Genomic DNA, 19,826 nt, shown 5'->3' with positions numbered 1-19,826 from the left:
CTGCATTCCTTGCTTCTAGAGGCTTTTTACCCTTACAAATATCATATTGCTTATCTTCTCATGGGATAGGAGAGGGTTAGGAGGGAGAGAGAATTTGGAGCTCAAAACTTTTAAAAATAAATGTTAAAAAATGTATACACAATTGGCAATATTTAATGAAATAAAAAAATATTAGGAACAAAAGAAAAAAAGAAATAAAAAGCCTTTCAAATATTTTAGACATGTCCCAACCAAATTTTCTCCTCTCTAGACTACATATATCTTCAACTAATCCTTTTAGCATAAATCTAATGCTACAAGATATCTCACAACCCATCTAATGTAACCCCTTCATTGAGGTAACTGGGGCACAAAGAATTTAGGTTCTTTTCCCAAAACCATCCAAGTTCTAAATTTAAGAGTTGGGATTTGAACCTGGCTTCCTTGATTGTGAGATCAGTGGCTTTTTTCCCCCATATATACTGCCTCATAAAACAATCTTCAAATGTACTGAAGCCATCCTTAACTCTTTCTTCTTCTTCTCCCATATTCAATTAGTTTCTAAATCTCATTAATCTTAAATTCATAACATTCACTTTCTGTGTCTCTTTCTTTGCCCTCATGTATCCCCCAGCATAGTTCAGACTTTTCATCGCTTCTCACTGGATTGAGATAATAGTCCTCTAAAGGATTTTCCTGCTTCTAGTTTTCCTTCCCCAATCCTTCTACAACTATCAAACTGATTTTCCTAAAAAAAAAAAATTAAATAAATAAAAAATAAATTAAAAAAAAAGATATGACTATGTTGTCCCTTTGTCTAATAATCTTCAATATTTTCCTTTTGCTTCTTTTTCTTACTCTATATTTAAAAATCTCCAAAATCGGACTCTTACCTCTCCAATCTAATTTTATCTTACTCTTCTTGCTACCTTCTACTTATGCACTGAATTGGCTTGTTGGCTGTTCCCTATACATGGACTTCCATTTCTTATATCCAAGACTTTATATCAATGATCTACCATACTTAGAATGCATTCCACCCTACCTTCTGCCTCAAAGGATTCCTAGTTTCTTTCTAACCATATCTTAGGTTTAGCCTTCCTCTGGAAATCACTTTGTATATATACTTTTAAATTTACTCATCTTCATACCTAGAATGAAAACTTTTGGGGGGCAGGTTTGTTTGTTTGTTTGTTTGTTTGTTTCTCTCTTACACTTAACACAGTGTCTTGTACATAGTAGGCACATGGACATGAACATCTGTTGTACTGAAATGAATTCCAGAGCCCTCTCCTCTGGAGGAGTTTCATCTCATCAATGTTCTTCTAAAATATTATTCCCAGAACAAAATATACCAAATATAATCTGACTAAAGAAATGGAAATTAATATTTTCAATCTAACTTCTATTTAAAAAGCTGGGGATCTTAAATCTAGAGTTAGCAGGATTCCAGCTAGTCCAGCGCTTTTTATAAGTGTTTTGCTCAATGGCACCTAGGATGGAAGCATCAGAGGTGTGACTGAACCTGTATCTTCTGACTAGAGCATCTTTTTCACTATAACCTGATACCTCTATCTAGAACTAATTTTTTTTGTTTGTTTGTTGGTCTGCCTCCCACTGCCATTTGTATTCAATTTATAACTTACTACAACCTATAGAATCTTTTTCAAATGAACAGCTTTTGTGATATATCTCTAGTTCTGTACATGGGCCCATGATTTTTTTGAATTCCCATCCCAAGATTTGATACTCCTCAATATTAAACTCTATAACAGTGCTGTTCAACCCAAATAGAAGAGAAGCTACTAAACCATACATATGAATCCTTGGCTGCATATTGACTTTGTTTTATAATGTAATGTCATCAATGTTTTATTATATTTTTATTTATTTTGTTAAACATTCCCCAATTATATTTTATTCTGATTTGAGCAATACTTAGGAGTTTGTATATTTAATACTCCTGTACTAGATGACCCCTCAAACTTTTAAAATTCCATTGATTTCCTGATTTTATTGGAAAAATAAAGAAAAGCTCACAAGGAAAATTTTAGGTAATTTCTAGCAATCAAGCCAGAGGACAGGTTTTTATTATGACTGTGACTTGGGCTCCTACTGCTATAGAATTTTTCTGTCATGGCCAAGTTTCAGGGACCTCTTATGCTTCCCCCAGAACTCTACTTTAAACAGGGATTTGTTGAAAATAACATACAATAAAATATGGGAAAGGGATCAAGAAAGTGACAATAAGGCAATGATAGATTTGCCTGTACCTCAAAATTAATTTAGAGCTAGCCTTACTAGAGAGAAAATCTTTATATTCTATTCAGTCTAAAAATAATAGTCTTTAGTTTAGGCTAAATAATCCTCAAATTAGGTGATATTTTTTCTTCTCATTTCTTGATCATTTCTCCTGAAAGGGATCTTAAGATCATCTATTCCAGAGATTCTTAAATTAAGGTTCATTTAAAAATATATTTTAATAATTATTTTTATTATAATTTATATTATATTTTTATTATTATTGGTTACCTTTGTGATATATATATACTATATTATATGTATATATATATAATTTTATGCATTTGAAAGCATTATTCTGAGAAAGGGTCCATAGATTTCATCATTACTCCAAAAGGGTGCTTGAACACAAAAACATTGAAAAATCTTACATTGTCTGAACCTCCTATATTATAAGATGAAGAAACAAGTTGAGAAAAAAAAATCAATGTCTTTCTCAGGGTCACAGAGCAATCACTGACAGAAATAGAAGTCAAACAGCTAGATAGTGCAGTATATATAGTGTTGGACCTCAAATCAGGAAGATCTGAGCCTTCAAAAGTGCTTCTTCATATACTTATTAGCTGTGTGACCCAGAATAAGTCATTTAACTATTTTTTAGCTTCATTTTCTTCATTTGTGAAATGGAGATAATATCACCTACTTTGTGGAGTTATGAAGATCAGATAAGATAATGTATGTAAAGTTGTGCAGTCACACCTGATTCTTTGTAATCCTATTTGGGGTTTTTCTTGGCAAAGACATAGATTGGTTTGCTATTTCCTCTACAATTCATTTTATAGATGAGGAAACTGAGGCAAACATGGTAAAGTGATTTGCCCAGGGTGACATAGGTAGTACAAGTCTGAGGCCAGATTTGAATTCAGGGAGATGCATCTTCCTGAGTCCAAACCTGGTGTTTTATTATGCCACCTAGCTGCCAGAGTACTTTGTAGATCTTAAAATGCTGTATAAACACTATTATTATTCAGGTTGAAGAAGGAAATGGCAAACCACTGCAACATCTTGGTGAAGAAAACCCCAAATGATGTCACAAAGAGTTAGATAGGACTGAAAAAGACTGAACAAAAATCATTAAGCAGTTAGGGAGCACATGGACAGAGTAATGAACTTGGAATCTGGAGAAACTGAATTCAAATCCAGTGTCAGATACTTCTACTTTGTGATTTTAGGAGAGCTACTTAATTTGAATTTCCTATCTGTAAAAGAGGGACGATAATAACAGTACCCATCTTTCAGAATTACTGTACTTGTCAGACACTGTACTGAGTACTGTACAGTTATGCTATTATTGTTCTTGTTATTATTATTGTGTAAATAAATCTTCTGCTCCAATCTTAGGGCCCTTTCTATAGATCATCATCAAATTGTACTACTGTCCACAGGACATCACACCCAGACAATTCCAAAACCATTGCCTGAACAATCTCACCAGTTTCATCAGAATCCCACAAGGGAAATGTTACGCCCTGGGAGAAGAGAAGGGTGTTGGGATGAGGAAGGAGTTGAGAATGAAGTAAAATTTCCTTTTCATAGGCTTCAAAATTTCAGATTGTTCAAATAAAGGTTCTTTAGGAAAAGAAACCTTTAGGTTTTCATAGTTAACATTCTTTTAGGACAAAGCCTTGTGCAAACAAACACTCTATGGGAAGCCATACACAGGACCAATGACAGCCATCCCTTCCCCCACCTTTCCATCTGCAAGGACTGATGCATTTGGACTCCTCCTTTAGAATCTGGGGGGAAGAGGGGCAGAAATTGACAATAAAAGAAGAAACCTTTTACCTGCTTGGTTTTCAGGGGCTGAACTACTTCCCTAATGCATAGCTCCAGGTCAGTGAGATAGTCCTTTTCAGTCTGTATCAGTTCTTTGATGATGTTCGACCTCTTTGCCATCATTCTCCTTATCTGTTGCTGTTCATCCTGGGCTGGGGGCCCAGGTGCAGAGGCTCCAGTTTGGGGCATCATCTTTTCTGTTAAATTAAAAAATGTAGCAATAAGACCTTCTGGGGAGGGCTTGGATGCCTTTTTTTTTCCTATTCATCGCTAACAATGCATCTCCTGGATTATTCATAGCAATGAAACAAATTTGAAGCATCTCACAGATGTGTTCCTAGGCACTGATTTGCTGCCATTCTTGCCAGGCCCTGACACTGAGCAGCTATGAAGGAGGATGGGGGGGAGGGTGAGAGAAGCTGGTGGTGACAATGGGAAGCTTCACAAAGGAGCAACGCGTGAAGGCAGTAGAACTTACTTATGTTAAAAATAGTGCTACTTCTTTGTGAACACCCCACACACTCCCAAGTTGGGTTCACAAAAAATGAAAACTCTGTTTTAGAAACCCTTGCTGATGAGTTGGCCTTGGTTTTAACAGGTTTAAATGACTTTAAATTAAGGGCAATTTACTGTAGTAAAACTAAAAATTCCCAATCATGTTTGTTTTTGGTATTAAGGTGGATGTTCTCTAGCTTTATCCACTGATAATATAAAAAACCAAACTACATTGTTAAAAGCTCCTTTAACTTAATTTAGACTTATTAAGGGCCCATAGGTTGCTAGGCCCTGCCCTGGAGTGGATTCCATCAGTTGTCTAGTACAAAAACTAAACATTTAATGTATCCGGTCTCAGATTTTGAGCAATCATTCATTTAACCTCTCTGTTTCAGTTTCCTCAACTGTAGAATGAGGATAATAATACCATCTATTTTCCATGGGTTGTTGTGAGGGTCCTGTGAGATAATATTTATAAAGCCCTTGGTGCAGGACCCAATACATAGTTCATGTTTATTAATAAAGGTATTTTTCCTTTCTACACTAGAAAGTACACTGGCTTTTAGAAGACCTATATTTCTTTCTTTCCTTTTTTTGCAGGGTAATTAAAGTTAAGTGACTAGCCCAAAGTCACACAGCTAGGAAGTGTTATGTGTCTGAGACCAGATTTGAATTCAAGTCCTCCTGACTTGAACCAGAACACTATTCACTATGCCATTTAGCTGCCCCAAGGACATACATTTTTAAACTACCTTTTTCACTTAATATTTGTGTGACTTTGAGCAAATTCACTTAACCTCTCTAGGCCTCAGTTTCCTAATCTGCTGAATGAAGATGACCAATAAGTTTTTTTAAAGACTTAACTATCTATGATTCTTATGGTCCTATGATCTTTGTATTTTATCTCCAAATCAGAGAAACTGAAAAAAAAAAAAAAAGCAGACTGATTTCTAATCTTAAAGGAAAGAAAGTAGAAGCTTAAGGAGCACTGAAGTTCAAGTAAGTTGCCCAATGTCAAGCAATAGTATCACAGGTAGGCTTTGAGCCCATGCCCTCTGAGATGAGTCTAAAGCCAGTGCTTTTCCCACCATACTGTTCAGGTAATGGTTTTGTGCTGATCCCTCCCTTTTCTTTAACTTCTTCTTTTCAAAACTTGCATTTTTGAGGACTTCCGGCCAAGATGGCGGCATGGAGGCAGACAGCTGCTTGAGCTCCTCATTTTTTCTCAGAACTTACTTCATGACAAGCCTCAGACTTAATGCTTGACCCAGAAAGAAATCCACAAATAATCACCAAGAGAAGACATCCTTGAAAGTCGCCAGAAAAGGTCTGTGTTTGCTTGGGGGAGGGTCAATCAGACTGGGCGCAGATTGAGGGCAGGCAAGCCAGAGTGAGACAGGCAGCTCTCACAGCTCAGACCTGAGGGGGAGGGGTACGATCTCTGCCGTTTCTGCGAAAAGACTTTTTCCCCCGTGTGGATATTCCGTCTTGGCAGCCAGCTAGGAGCAGCGGAGAGGGTGTAAACACCAGAGGTGAAGATTAAAACCCCAGAAAGCCAGAGTCTCTCAGAGCCCGGTCACTCCCAACCCCCACCTGGACTGACTCAGTGCGTTCTCAGAGCCTCAGAGCGCAGACTCAGTACAGTCATTGCTGTTCTGTTAGTGGCTCTCTGCTGCCCCACCCCCAGTCTGTAGAGGAAGCCCATTAATACCATCCAGCCCCATCCCCCACAAAACAGACCAATTGTTTCTCTTGTCAATTTGTTTTCTTCGATTCCTACTCTGACAAAATGAACAAAAAATTCAAAAGGGCTCTAACCATTGACAGCTTCTGTGTGGAGAGGGAGCAGACTTCAAATACTGAGGAGACTAAAAACAGACTGTCCCCAGAGGAATCCCCTAAGGGGGATATGAGCTGCTCCTCAATACAAAAGAATCTCATAGAGGAAATCAAAAAGGCTCTCACAAGAGAGCTAGAAGAGAAATGGGAAAAGGAAAGGGAAGCTTGGCAAGAGAGCCTGGAGAAGTCATCCCATGCATTCAAAGACAGAGTGGATAAAGAAATCAAATCATTGAGAAACAAGATTAGTGAGCTGGAAAAGGTAAACAACTCCAAGGAAAACAGGATTAGTGAGCTGGAAAAAGAAATCAGCTCTCTAAAAAATAAAATGGATAAAATGGAAAAAAAATTCCATAGAAGATAAAAACTCAATTGGACAATTACAAAGAGATATAAAAAAAGTGAATGAAGAAAATACATCATTGAAAATTAGACTGGAACAAGTAGAAATGAATGACTCAAGGAGAAACCAAGAAGTAGTCAAGCAAAACCAGAGAAATGAAACAATTGAAAAGAATGTCAAGTACCTTATCAGAAAGACAATAGACCTGGAAAACAGATCCAGGAGAGACAATTTGAGAATAATCGGACTCCCTGAAAAATGTGAGGAAAAAAAGAGCTTGGACACTATTTTCGAGGAAATTATCAAAGAGAACTGCCCAGACGTTCTGGAAACAGAGGGTAAAATAGACATTGAAAAAATTCATCGATCACCTACTGAAAGGGACCCTAAAATCAAAACGCCAAGAAATATAGTGGCCAAGTTCAAGAACCATCAGACAAAGGAAAAGATATTGGAAGCTGCTAGAAAAAAGCAATTCAGATATGGAAGATCCACAATAAGGATAACCCAGGATCTAGCAGCATCCACATTAAAAGAACGAAGGGCCTGGAACATGATATTCCAAAAGGCTAAGGAACTTGGTATGCAGCCAAGAATAACTTACTAGCAAGAATGAGCATCGTTTTCCAGGGAAGAAGATGGACATTTAATGAAATAAATGAATTCCATCTATTCTTGATGAAAAAAATCAGATCTACACAAAATGTTTGATCTTCAAATACAGAACTCAAGAGATTTATAAAAAGGTATAAAGAAATCTTGAGAACTATGCTTCTGCCATAAAAATATGTAAAGAACATATGTACAATTTATCTTAGAAACTAGAGGTGGAAAGGAAATTATATCATAAAAAAGTGTAAAGTGGTGGTACTACATCTCATGAAGAGGCAAAGGTAACCTAATGTATCTGAGAGAAAGAAAGGAGGGAGATGAACATAGCGTGTATCAATAGACATATTCTGTTTATGGTGAAACTTCTTCTACTTCATTGAAAAGTGAAAGGGAAGGAGTAAACTAAGGGGGAGGGAATACAGAAATTTGGAGGAAAAGGGGTAAAATAAGGGGAGGAAATTTAAGGTGGGGGAAGGATACTAAAAAGGGAGGGATATGAAAAGCAAGTGGTGTTCACAAGTTTAATACTGGGTAGGGGAGGTAAGAAGGAAGGAAAGGAGAAAAGCATAAGCAGGGATGGCAAGCAATATAGAATTAGTCATTTTAATCATAAATGTGAATGGGGTAAACTGCCTCATAAAGAGGAAGCTGTTAGCAGACTGGATTAAAAGTCAGAACTCTACTATATGTTGTTTACAGGAAACACACCTGAAACAGGGTGAGACATTCAAACTAAAAGTAAAAGGGTGGAGCAGAATCTATTATGCTTCAGGCAAAACCAAAAAAGCAGGAGTAGCCATCCTCATCTCAGATCAAGCAAAAACAAAAATTGATCTAATTAAAAGAGATAAGGAAGGGCATTATATCCTGCTAAAGGGCAGCATCAATAATGAAGCAGTATCAATATTAAACATATATGCACCAAGTGGTGCAGCATCTAAATTCTTAAAAGAGAAATTAAGAGAGCTGCAAGAGGAAATAGATAGCAAAACTATAATAGTGGGAGATCTCAACCTTGCACTCTCAGAATTAGATAAATCAAACCACAAAATAAATAAGAAAGAAGTCAAAGAGGTAAATAGAATACTAGAAAAGTTTGATATGATAGATCTTTGGCAAAAGCTAAATGGAGACAGAAAGGAGTATACTTTCTTCTCAGCAGTTCATGGAACCTATTCAAAAATTGATCATATACTAGGGCATAAAAACCTCAAAATCAAATGCAGTAAGGCAGAAATAGTAAATGTATCCTTTTCAGACCACAATGCAATCAAAATTACATTTAATAAAAAGCCAGGGGAAAATAGACCAAAAAATAATTGGAAATTAAATAATCTTATACTAAAGAATGATTGGGTAAAACAGCAAATCATAGACATAATTAATAACTTCACCCAAGAGAATGACAATAATGAGACATCATACCAAAATGTGTGGGATACAGCCAAAGCAGTAATAAGGGGAAGTTTTATATCTCTACAGGCCTACTTGCATAAAATAGAGAAAGAGAAGGTCAACGAATTGGGCTTACAACTCAAATTGCTAGAAAAGGAACAAATTAAAAACCCCCAAACACAAAACTTGAAATTCAAAAAATAAAAGGTGAGATTAATAAAATTAAAAGTAAAAAAACTATTGAATTAATTAATAAAACTAAGAGTTGGTTCTATGAAAAAACCAACAAAATAGACAAACCCTTAGTAAACCTGATTAAAAAAAGGTAAGAGAAAAAGCAAATTGTTAGTCTTGAAAATGAAAAGGGTGAACTCACCACTAATGAAGAGGAAATTAGAACAATAGTTAGGAGCTACTTTGCTCAACTTTATGCCGATAAATTCGATAACTTAAATGAAATGGAAGAATACCTTCAAAAATATAGCTTGCCCAGATTAACAGAGGAAGAAGTAAGTAGTCTAAATAGTCCCATCTCAGAAAAAGAAATAGAACAAGCTATTAACCAACTTCCTAAGAAAAAGTCCCCAGGACCAGATGGATTTACAGGTGAATTCTACCAAACATTTAAAGAACAACTAACTCCAATGCTATATAAACTGTTTGAAAAAATAGGGATTGAAGGAGTCCTACCAAATTCCTTCTATGACACAGACATGGTACTGATACCTAAACCAGGTAGATTGAAAACTGAGAAAGAAAACTATAGACCAATTTCCTTAATGAATATTAATGCTAAAATCTTAAATAAGATATTAGCAAATAGACTTCAGAAAATCATCCCCAGGATAATACACTATGACCAAGTGGGATTTATACCAGGAATGCAGGGCTGGTTTAATAATAGGAAAACTATTAGTATAATTAACCATATTAATAAACAAATTAATAAAAACCATATGATCATCTCAATAGATGCAGAAAAAGCATTTGATAAAATCCAACATCCATTCCTGCTAAAAACGCTTGAGAGTATAGGAATAAATGGACTATTCCTTAAAATAATAAGGAGCATATATTTAAAACCTTAAGTAAACATCATATGTAATGGCAATAAACTAGAACCTTTTCCTGTAAGATCAGGAGTGAAACAAGGTTGCCCACTATCACCATTACTTTTCTATATAGTACTAGAAACTCTAGCCTCGGCAATAAGAGCCGAGAAAGAGATTCAAGGAATTAGAGTAGGAAATGAGGAAATCAAACTATCACTCTTTGCAGATGACATGATGGTATACTTAGAGAACCCCAAAGACTCTGCTAAAAAGCTATTAGAAATAATTCAGAATTTTAGCAAAGTCGCAGGATACAAAATAAATCCACATAAATCCTCAGCATTTTTATACATTACCAACACAATCCAACAGCAAGAGATACAAAGAGAAATTCCATTCAAAATAACGGTCGATAGTATAAAATATTTGGGAATATATCTACCAAAGGAGAGTCAGGAATTATATGAGCAAAATTACAAAACACTTGCCACAAAAATAAAGTCAGATTTAAATAATTGGAAAGACATTCAGTACTCTTGGATAGGCCGAGCGAATATAATAAAGATGACAATACTCCCCAAACTAATCTATTTATTTAGTGCTATACCAATCAGACTTCCAATAAACTATTTTAATAACCTAGAAAAAATAACAACAGAATTCATATGGAACAACAAAAGGTCGAGAATTTCAAGGGAAGTAATGAAAAAAAAAAATTAAGTGAAGGTGGTCTATCGGTACCTGATCTAGAACTGTATTATAAAGCAACAGTCACCAATTTGGTATTGGCTAAGAAATAGACTAGTTGATCAGTGGCATAGATTAGGTTCACAGGGCAAGATAGTGAATAAAAATAGCAATCTAGTGTTTGACAAACCCAAAGATCCCAAATTTTGGGATAAGAATTCATTATTTGACAAAAACTGCTGGGAAAACTGGAAATTAGTATGGCAGAAACTAGGCATGGACCCACATTTAACACCACATACTAAGATTAGATCAAAATGGGTCCAAGATTTAGGCATAAAGAACGAAATCATAAATAAATTGGAGGAACATGGGATGGTTTACCTCTCAGACTTGTGGAGGAGGAAGGAGTTTGTGTCCAAGGGAGAACTAGAGACCATTATTGATCACAAAATAGAACATTTTGATTACACCAAATTAAAAAGTTTCTGCACAAACAAAACTAATGCAAACAAGATTAGAAGGGAAGTAACAAATGGGAAAACATTTTTACAGTTAAAGGTTCTGATAAAGGCCTCATCTCCAAAATATACAGAGAATTGACTTTAATTTATAAGAATCAAGCCATTCTCCAATTGATAAATGGTCAAAGGATATGAACAGACAATTTTCAGATGATGAAATTAAAACTATTTCCACTCATATGAAAGAGTGTTCCAAATCACTATTGATCAGAGAAATGCAAATTAAGACAACTCTGAGATATCATTACACACCTGTCAGATTGGCTAAGATGACAGGAACAAATAACGATGAATGTTGGAGGGGCTGTGGGAAAACTGGGACACTGATGCATTGTTGGTGGAGTTGTGAAAGAATCCAACCATTCTAGAGAGCAATCTGGAATTATGCCCATAAAGTTATCAAAATGTGCATACCCTTTGACCCAGCCATACTGGGCTTTGTATCCCAAGGAAATACTAAAGAAGGGAAAGGGACCTGTATGTGCCAAAATGTTTGTGGCAGCCCTTTTCATAGTGGCTAGAAGCTGGAAGATGAATGGATGTCCATCAATTGGAGAATGGTTGGGTAAATTATGGTATATGAATGTTATGGATTATTATTTTTCTGTAAGAAATGAACAACAGGAGGAATACAGAGAGGCTTGGAGAGACTTACATCAACTGATGCTAAGTGAAACAAGCAGAACCAGAAGATCATTATACACTTCAACAATGATACTGTACGAGGATGTATGCAGATGGAAGTGGATATCTTCAACATAGAGAAGAGCTAATCCAATTCCAATTGATTAATGATGGACAGAATCAGCTACATCCAGAAAAGGAACACTGGGAAATGAGTGTAAACTGTTATTTTTACCTTCTGAATCCAATTCTTCCTGTGCAACAAGAAATTTGGTTCTACACACATAAAAAAAAAAAAAAATACTTGCATTTTTGAGTTGCCTCGTCAAAGTCAAAAGTGATATCTGCATTACCAAATAGCTCTTGGGACTTTCCAGATCTTTCTCTCTTTTCTACATATCCCATCATTGTCTAAACCCTGTAAAAAGGAACCATTCAGTCTCTTTTTTCCCCAGAGAGACACATAACACCTTGGAAAGCAGTTTGGGAAGATGGCCGCACTGCGTCTAGTCTCTCTCATTTACTTTCTCCTCCAAGCCATCCTTTGAAGAGACACCAAAACAATCTTAAAAACAATTCTCCTCTTACCATTCCTCTGCTCAAAAACAGTTGGTGAGGGCAGCTAGATAGTACAGTGATAAAGCACTAGCTTTAGTCAGGAAGACTTGAGTTCAAATTCAACCTTAGATACTTACTTTCTAGCTGTGTGACTCTCTTCAACTCATGAACTTGTTGTTGAACTTGTTATTCAACTCAAGATCAACTTCTGACCAGAAGGGTCAGTGTTTCTTCCTTAGATTACCTTCTCTCTTTGCTTCCTTGAATATTTGTGGTACCCCCTCAATAGAAGGTAAGCTCCTTGAGGACTATTTTGGTTTTTAGTTACTTAGAGTAGTGTCTAGTACAGAGTCAGCACATAATAAGAACTTCTTAGATTAGATATCTCTATATAAATATCCCATTAGAGTTTAAACTCCCTGAAGGCAAGGATTATATAATTTTTATCTTTGTATACTCTAGCAGGTATTAAAGTGAAAGCATTGCCCTATTAAAGGCAGGTTTAGGGAGATAAGGAGGGTGAAATCCTAGCTTGGGATAAAATGTGAGTGGTGATTTCTTGGGGCGGGGAGCTGAAGGTGAATAAAGAATGGAAGGTCAGAGTGAAGGCAACTATTTTGGCTAATTTTGCCTAGGGCTGTCCTCACCTATAGAAAATTCATTTGATCTGAAACACAAGGCTATGCCAAGGTTAAAGCTGAAAAATTATCTGTGCATAAGTTTTAATAAAAAAACAAAAAAAACTAATGTATATGTATGACCTCTCAAAAAGTTGTTTTTACATGTAACTGGGGAAAATAAAAATATGAAAGAGACAGAATAACTAATTAAATAAATGAATAAAACCTCAACTTCTGAAAAAAAGAAAGAAAATTCATTTGAAACAAGTTCAAATTATTCAGATTGATTTTTCCATACAGAAGATTATTCAATCTTTTTGACTTGTCTTCCTTCTTGCTTTATTTGCATGATTTTGGGGTTTTTTTGTCCATGCATTTATTCTTTTTGTTTTTATTCATTTATTTTATTGTTCCTTAGCTCCTTGCTACTGAGCAAATGAAATCTAAGTAATTTTTGAAGTTTTTAAATTATCTGTAGATTTATCTTCCTACTCACCCTCTCCTCCATTACTATGAATAATTGAGCATATATTGGATTCCTGCCTTTGGATCTAGTCCCCAGGTGTAATGTTTGGGCTGGCTTTCTGGAGGTCCTTCGGCTGGGCCTTGGTCTCAGCAGAATAATCACCACAAGAATGGACAAGAATAGAGTCTAAAGTCTTTATTGTCTCCTTCACAATCTGTGTCTGTCATAGTCTGACCCAGTCTCCTCTAGCAGTCTGACAGTCAGTCAGGCTCAACCAGTCTCAGTCTGAGTCTGCCTTTGTCCCCAGTTCTCTCAGCCCTTAAATCCCCCATTAATTATAATAGGGGATCATTACAGTATACTGAATATAATAGAGTGATTATATCATTATATCAAACTAAAGTGATTATATCATTATATCATACTAGATATGTGAACTAGAGAGCCATTATCTCATCAATTCCACTGAGTTAACACCTTGTTTCAAGTATACTTCTCCAAAGTTCCAGCCCTCTACACCCAGGAATGCTATCTGGGGAAGAATTTTGGTTAATATTTACATAGCACAAAACTCATGACACATGGTGAGGGAAGTATACTGTTCAAAATGATTCTGTTCTGAAATGTTGAAAACAGATTTTAAATATTCAGTGGGAAAAAAAGAGATATGACCACTTTAAGAATGAAGTGATTTATATAGAAGTTTTGAAACTTCTACTGGGATCAGTGATGGGACAGGGTTTAAAGATATTTAAATAGTGTCAAACTCAAATAGAAATGTTGGCTGCTAAAACTGTAACTAGGTGGCACATTGATAGAGTGCCAACCGAGTGCCAACCCTATAGTCGGTATAGTTCAAATCTGCCTCCTGATATACTTACTAGTTGTAAGTCACTTCGTCTTATTTACCTGAGTTTCCTCAATTACAAAATGAGTTGGAGAAGGAAAGGCAAGCCCCTCCAGTATTTTTGCCAAGAAAAGTCTAAATGGTGTCATAAAGAGTTGGACACTTCAACATCACTCATTAAAACAATACATTTTACATAATAATCCCTATAAGCCACATGTTGACTTAGAAAACCACATATTAATATTATCTACATTTTACTGTGTTTTTATTTATTTTGTTAAATATTTCTCAATTACATTTTAATCCTGTTTGGCCAGAATTGTAGTGTTATGAATCACATGGTTAATGCCTCTGTCATGACTATTAGAATTATGAGGAACCTTAAAGACCATCTGGCCCAATTCACTCATCTTAAAAATGAAGAAAGGAGGGTCTATGGAAGCATAGTAGTACATAGGATCATGTAATTGAATGGAGCCTTGGAAAAGAGAAATTCCATTCAAAATAACTGTCAATAGCATAAAATATTTGGGAATCTATCTACCAAAGGAAAGTCAGGAATTATATGAGCAAAATTACAAAACACTTTCCACACAAATAAAGTCAAATTTAAATAATTGGAAAAATATTAAGTGCTCTTGGATAGGCTGAGCTAATATAATAAAGATGACAATACTCCCTTAAACTAATCTATTTATTTAGTGCTATACCAATCAGACTCCCAAAAAACTATTTTAATGACCTAGAAAAAATAACAACTAAATTCATATGGAAGAACAAAAGGTCGAGAATTTCAAGGGAATTAATGAAAAAAAAAAATCAAATGAAGGTGGCCTAGCTGTACCTGATCTAAAACTATATTATAAAGCAGCAGTCACCAAAACCATTTGCTATTGGCTAAGAAATAGATTAGTTGATCAGTGGAATAGGTTAGGTTCACAAGACAAAATAATGAATAACTATAGCAATCTAGTTTTTGACAAACCCAAAGATTCCAACTTTTGGGATAAGAATTCATTATTTGACAAAAACTGCTGGGAAAACTGGAAATTAGTATGGCAGAAATTAGGCATGGACCCACACTTAACACCACATACTGTAAAGGGCTAGAACTGAGCAAGGCACTTGGATAATGAAGCACGTGAGACTAATTGCCAATTGGACAGTTCCCTATTAACTTGTTTGAGGGTTGACCCTTCCCAGCTGTTCTGTGCTGACTTGATTGGTGGGACAAAGAGGGGGAAGTGACGTGTGTGGGAGGAGTAGGAGGAGGAAGAAGAGGAAGTGAGACACAGAAGCTGACTCAGTCTCTCCTGGCATTTGAGGGAGGAAGGTGTGTGTGAGGTAGCTAGGCCTAACCCCCTGACCTTGACTGTAAAAGATCAAGAATAAAGATGTTTAGTGATCCTGACTTCAGCTGATTTCTGGGAAGACAGAGTTCCAGCATTTTGGCGTCCAAGCATGGGGCCGGCACCCTACTTCCACTGAAGTTCTCAGGTGACCAGGAGATTAGATAAGTATTCTAATAGAAATAAGGAACTCACCTTGTTAAAGACTAAACCAGCAATCTCTAGTAGCTGAGATGGGCCAGGTGTTAGCTAAAAACATTCCCTCGGCCTCAGCCGACCCATATACAGCCCCTGCTCCTGCTCCAGCCTCCCCTAGTAGTAATCCTATAGAGGATATAATTAAGATAATTGACAAGAAAAGATTACTTGTAACCAGCCCACAAATGGATAATGTATTAGACTCATTGAATTGCACCTCCCCTTGGTTCTTAAAGGAAGAAAAACTAAGCATAGATAACTGGAAGCTAGTGGGACTTGAAATGAAAGAATTTTACACAAAAAAATGGGCCTTATTCAATTACCGCAGAGGTATTTTATCTATACAACGTGATTCAATTAGACTTAAGCTATTGGGCAAGTTATAGGAGAAGGAAAAGTGAACAGAGCTGAGGAACAAAAGATAGGCCTTGCCAGAAGGCAAGGGGATTTGAATGAGGAATTAGGGTGTGTTGACTCTGATTGTCTTGAAGAGACTTCAATCCCACCTAGAGAGCAGACTATTGATCAGCCCACATCAACTCCACCTTCAGGGACCAAAGGAGGGAGGAGGAGTAGTGGGAGGGGCGGTGATAGGTGATATCATCAGCATCTCCACCCCAGCAATCACCAACCCCCATAACTAGATTACAGAAAGGGCTTATTGAAGCTATCCAAAATGGAAAAGAAATAGATAATGATTTCAAACTTCAAATTTTTCCCATGATTCAACAGTATAAAAGTAGAAAATATGCTCCTTTTAATGTGGATGTCCTTAAAGATCTGAAAAAAGCTTGCACTCTCTTTGGGGCTACATCAAATTATGTTAAGATGTTAATACACAATTTGGCTTATGAAACTTTAACCCTTAGTGACTGGAAAATCATTGCAAAGATGTGCTTATAACCTGGACAAAACTTGTTGTGGTTTTCTGAATATAGTGAATTCTGTAGGATTCAAGCCCAACAAAATAGTCAAAGTGGAGTTAATACTTCAATCACCTGTGACCTACTAACAGGTGTAGGTTCTTATGCAGATGCTTCAGTACAGATTAATTACTCCACAACAGCATTTGAACAAATTGCTGCTGCTGCTATCAAAGCATGGGCTTTTCTCCCCAGTAAAAACTACAAGGGTGAGACCTACACAAAAACTGTAAAAGGACCAAATTAACCCTTTGCTGATTTTGTGGCATGTTTGCAGACAGCTGTCATACAGACTAATGGTGAAAATGAAGTAATAGACACTTTGGTAAGGCAACTTGCTAGAGACAATGCCAATGAGGATTGTAGAAGGATTATACTAGGACTACATAGGGATGCTCCTTTAGAGGAGATCATAAGACGCTGTGCCACAGTGGGCACAAATAACTTTTATAGCCACGCTATGGTGCAGACTTCCCAAGATCCCAACATAGGAAGACAGTGTCCCTTTTGGCAAGGGACTTCCAGAGAGACTCGTCAATGCTTTCAATGCCGTAAAGTAGGCCAACTGAAAGCTCAATGTTGGCATAGAGACAAAGTGAGAAAACAGGCTGGGAGAACAAGACCCAATATCCCATGTCCAAAATGCAACAGAGGACTCCATTGGGCATCAGAGTGTAGATTGATTCAGGGAAACGGGCGATGAGGAGCCCAGCTCCAGGGCCCCAGGCAAAAAACACTTGGGGCATGATGGCAGCCAATGCCACACTCAGAGAGTGCCTCCAAGTCCAATACCCAGACATGACCAATCAGCCAGGAAGCCATCTGAGGGGAGAAAGGGATTACACAATCAGCCAGCCAGGAAGCAACATGATGGGAGAAAGGGACTACAATTAGGGAGGACAGAGTTGTATGCAGCTGGGACAACTGAGATACCCCCTGGAGAGGTGAAATCTGTTCCTCTCCAACCTATGGATCCCTTGCTTCCAGGGACAGTAGGCTTGACCATTTCGCCTCCTGAGAGTACTTACAAGACAGTGTTCATTCATACACTGATGTGGGAAACTGGGGAATGTATAGATAATATCCCAGTCACTAACACAGGTAGACAATGTGTGACTTATCAACCAGGGGAAGTAGTAGCATCAGGTTTATTGATACAGACTCCTAATAAGCAATCTGGTGACAGTCACCCACAGTCTGACTCCAAGCAGCAAAACCCAGGAATATATTGGACAGCAGCTGTGACAGCTGACTGACCTATACTCATCATCTATATAAATATCATACCATTAGAAGGATTGGTGGACACAGGTGCAGATTGCACAGTCATTAGAGGTGCCAACTGGCCCAGTCACTGGCCAAAGAAAAAGGCAGACACCTACATGTCTGGGGTAGGAGGATCAATAGCAGCTGAAGTTAGTGCTACCCCTTTAAGATGGATATTTGAAGATGAAACAGGAGTTTTTACTCCTTTTATAGTTGAAAAAAATCTCCATCAATCTATGGGGAAGAGACATTTTACAACAATTAGGGTTAAAAATGAGTACTTCAGTTTTTTAGGTAGGGCTGCTGTTGAAGGCCTGCCAACACTTTCACCTGTTCCTATCCAATGGAAAACTGATACACCAGTGTGAATAGAACAGTGGCCCTTAGATAACAATAAAATTCAGGCCTTACTAGATATAGTACAGGAACAACTTGATCAAGGACACTTACAACCTTCTCTAAGTCCTTGGAATTCCCCAGTATTTGTTGTAAAAAAGAAATCTGGAAAATGGAGGATGTTGACTGATTTAAGAAAGGTAAATGAACAGATGGAAACTATGGGAACTCTTCAACCTGGACTTCCATCTCCTACTCAGTTACCTAGAGAATGGCCTCTGTGGGTTATAGACATTAAGGATTGTTTCTATTCTATCCCTCTAGATAAGGAGGATATGAAAAGATTTATCTTCTCAGTGCCTAGTGTTAACTTAGCTGAGCCTTATAAAAGATATGAATGGACAGTTTTGCCACAGGGAATGAAAAACAGCCCTACTATGTGTCAAATGTATGTTGTTGCTGCTCTTACTCCAGTAAGAAAATCATTTCCAAAAGTAATGTTAGTTATTACATTACATGGATAATATATTGGGATATGCACCTGAGCAACAAATGTTAGAAGCATGTCTACAAAAAACCATAGAAACACTAAGGAATTATAAATTGCACATAGCTTCAGAAAAGATTCAAAGACATGCTCCTTTTCAATATTTAGGATATGAAGTATAAGTATAAGGTGCTTACAGTACAAAAACTTTCCTTAAAAACAGAGAAGCTAAACACCTTAAATGACTTTCAGAAATTGAAAGGAGATATCCAATAGATGTATCCCGTGTTAGGTTTGACTACCTATCAATTACCACCATTGTATGACATTTTAAGAGGAGACAGAGCTTTAAACTCACCACTCCATCTTACAAAAGAAGCTCAAGAGGCTTTGAAACAAGTTGAACTGGCTTTATCCAACATGGTTGAAAGAGTCACTCAAAAACCCTTGGAAATAGCAGTTTTTGCTACACAAGAAGCACAGCAATCCTTCATCAGGGAGACAGTGTGATAGAGTGGGTGAACCTCCCAGCACAACCAGAACAAAGCCTTATTCCTCATCCAGTGCTTGTGGCTAGAATTTTATTAGAGGCCATTAAACGAGCAGTACAATTATCTGGGACAAGACCTGACAAGATATACACCTTTTATACTAATGCACAAGTTAATGTGTGCTGCGAAACCATCCCAGAGTGGCAAATTTTATTAACCATGGCTCCAAATTTTGCACATGGATCTCCATTAAAGATAACCAGACTGCTACATAATTGGCAATGGATTCTTGAAGAAAAGCTTTCTAAAGTTCCTCTTAAAGGACCAACAATCTTTACAGACGCCTCCAAAGAAAATATTTGTGCTGTATACTCTCATGATTTAACCATAAAGAGAGTAGTCAGGACTCCTTTTCAGTCCACTCAACAGAATGAATTATTTGCTATCATGCTAGCTCTTACTTATTACCCAGGAGACGTAAATATAATTACTGATTCAGCCTATTCAGTAGGTGTAGTACAAAGAATTGCCACAGCCCAAATAAAATTTGCAGCCTCCAATATTTATCAGCTCTTTAAGGAACTTCAAGAGCAAGTGAGAAAACATCCAGGCAAGATTTATATCTTGCATGTCCACTCACATAGTGGACTTCCAG

At 36.9% G+C, this 19,826-nt stretch overlaps 1 protein-coding gene across 10 annotated transcripts in view; it reads right to left on the bottom strand.

Annotated features, from left to right (window-relative positions):
• Positions 1–19,826, bottom strand: part of ARHGEF38 (Rho guanine nucleotide exchange factor 38) — a 127,145-nt gene that overhangs the window by 89,456 nt on the left and 17,863 nt on the right. For all 10 annotated transcript variants that reach the window (XM_074272739.1, XM_074272741.1, XM_074272747.1 and 7 more), the window contains one exon: positions 4,066–4,253. In XM_074272739.1, the coding sequence (XP_074128840.1) occupies positions 4,066–4,253 (188 nt within the window). The remainder of the gene's footprint in view (positions 1–4,065; positions 4,254–19,826) is intronic.

This window comes from Sminthopsis crassicaudata, chromosome 6, assembly GCF_048593235.1.
Source record: "Sminthopsis crassicaudata isolate SCR6 chromosome 6, ASM4859323v1, whole genome shotgun sequence".
In the NCBI taxonomy this organism is placed as follows: Eukaryota; Metazoa; Chordata; class Mammalia; order Dasyuromorphia; family Dasyuridae; genus Sminthopsis; species Sminthopsis crassicaudata.
The sequence above is the reverse complement of the archived record's forward strand: the minus strand, read 5'-3'. Positions and strand labels throughout refer to the sequence as shown.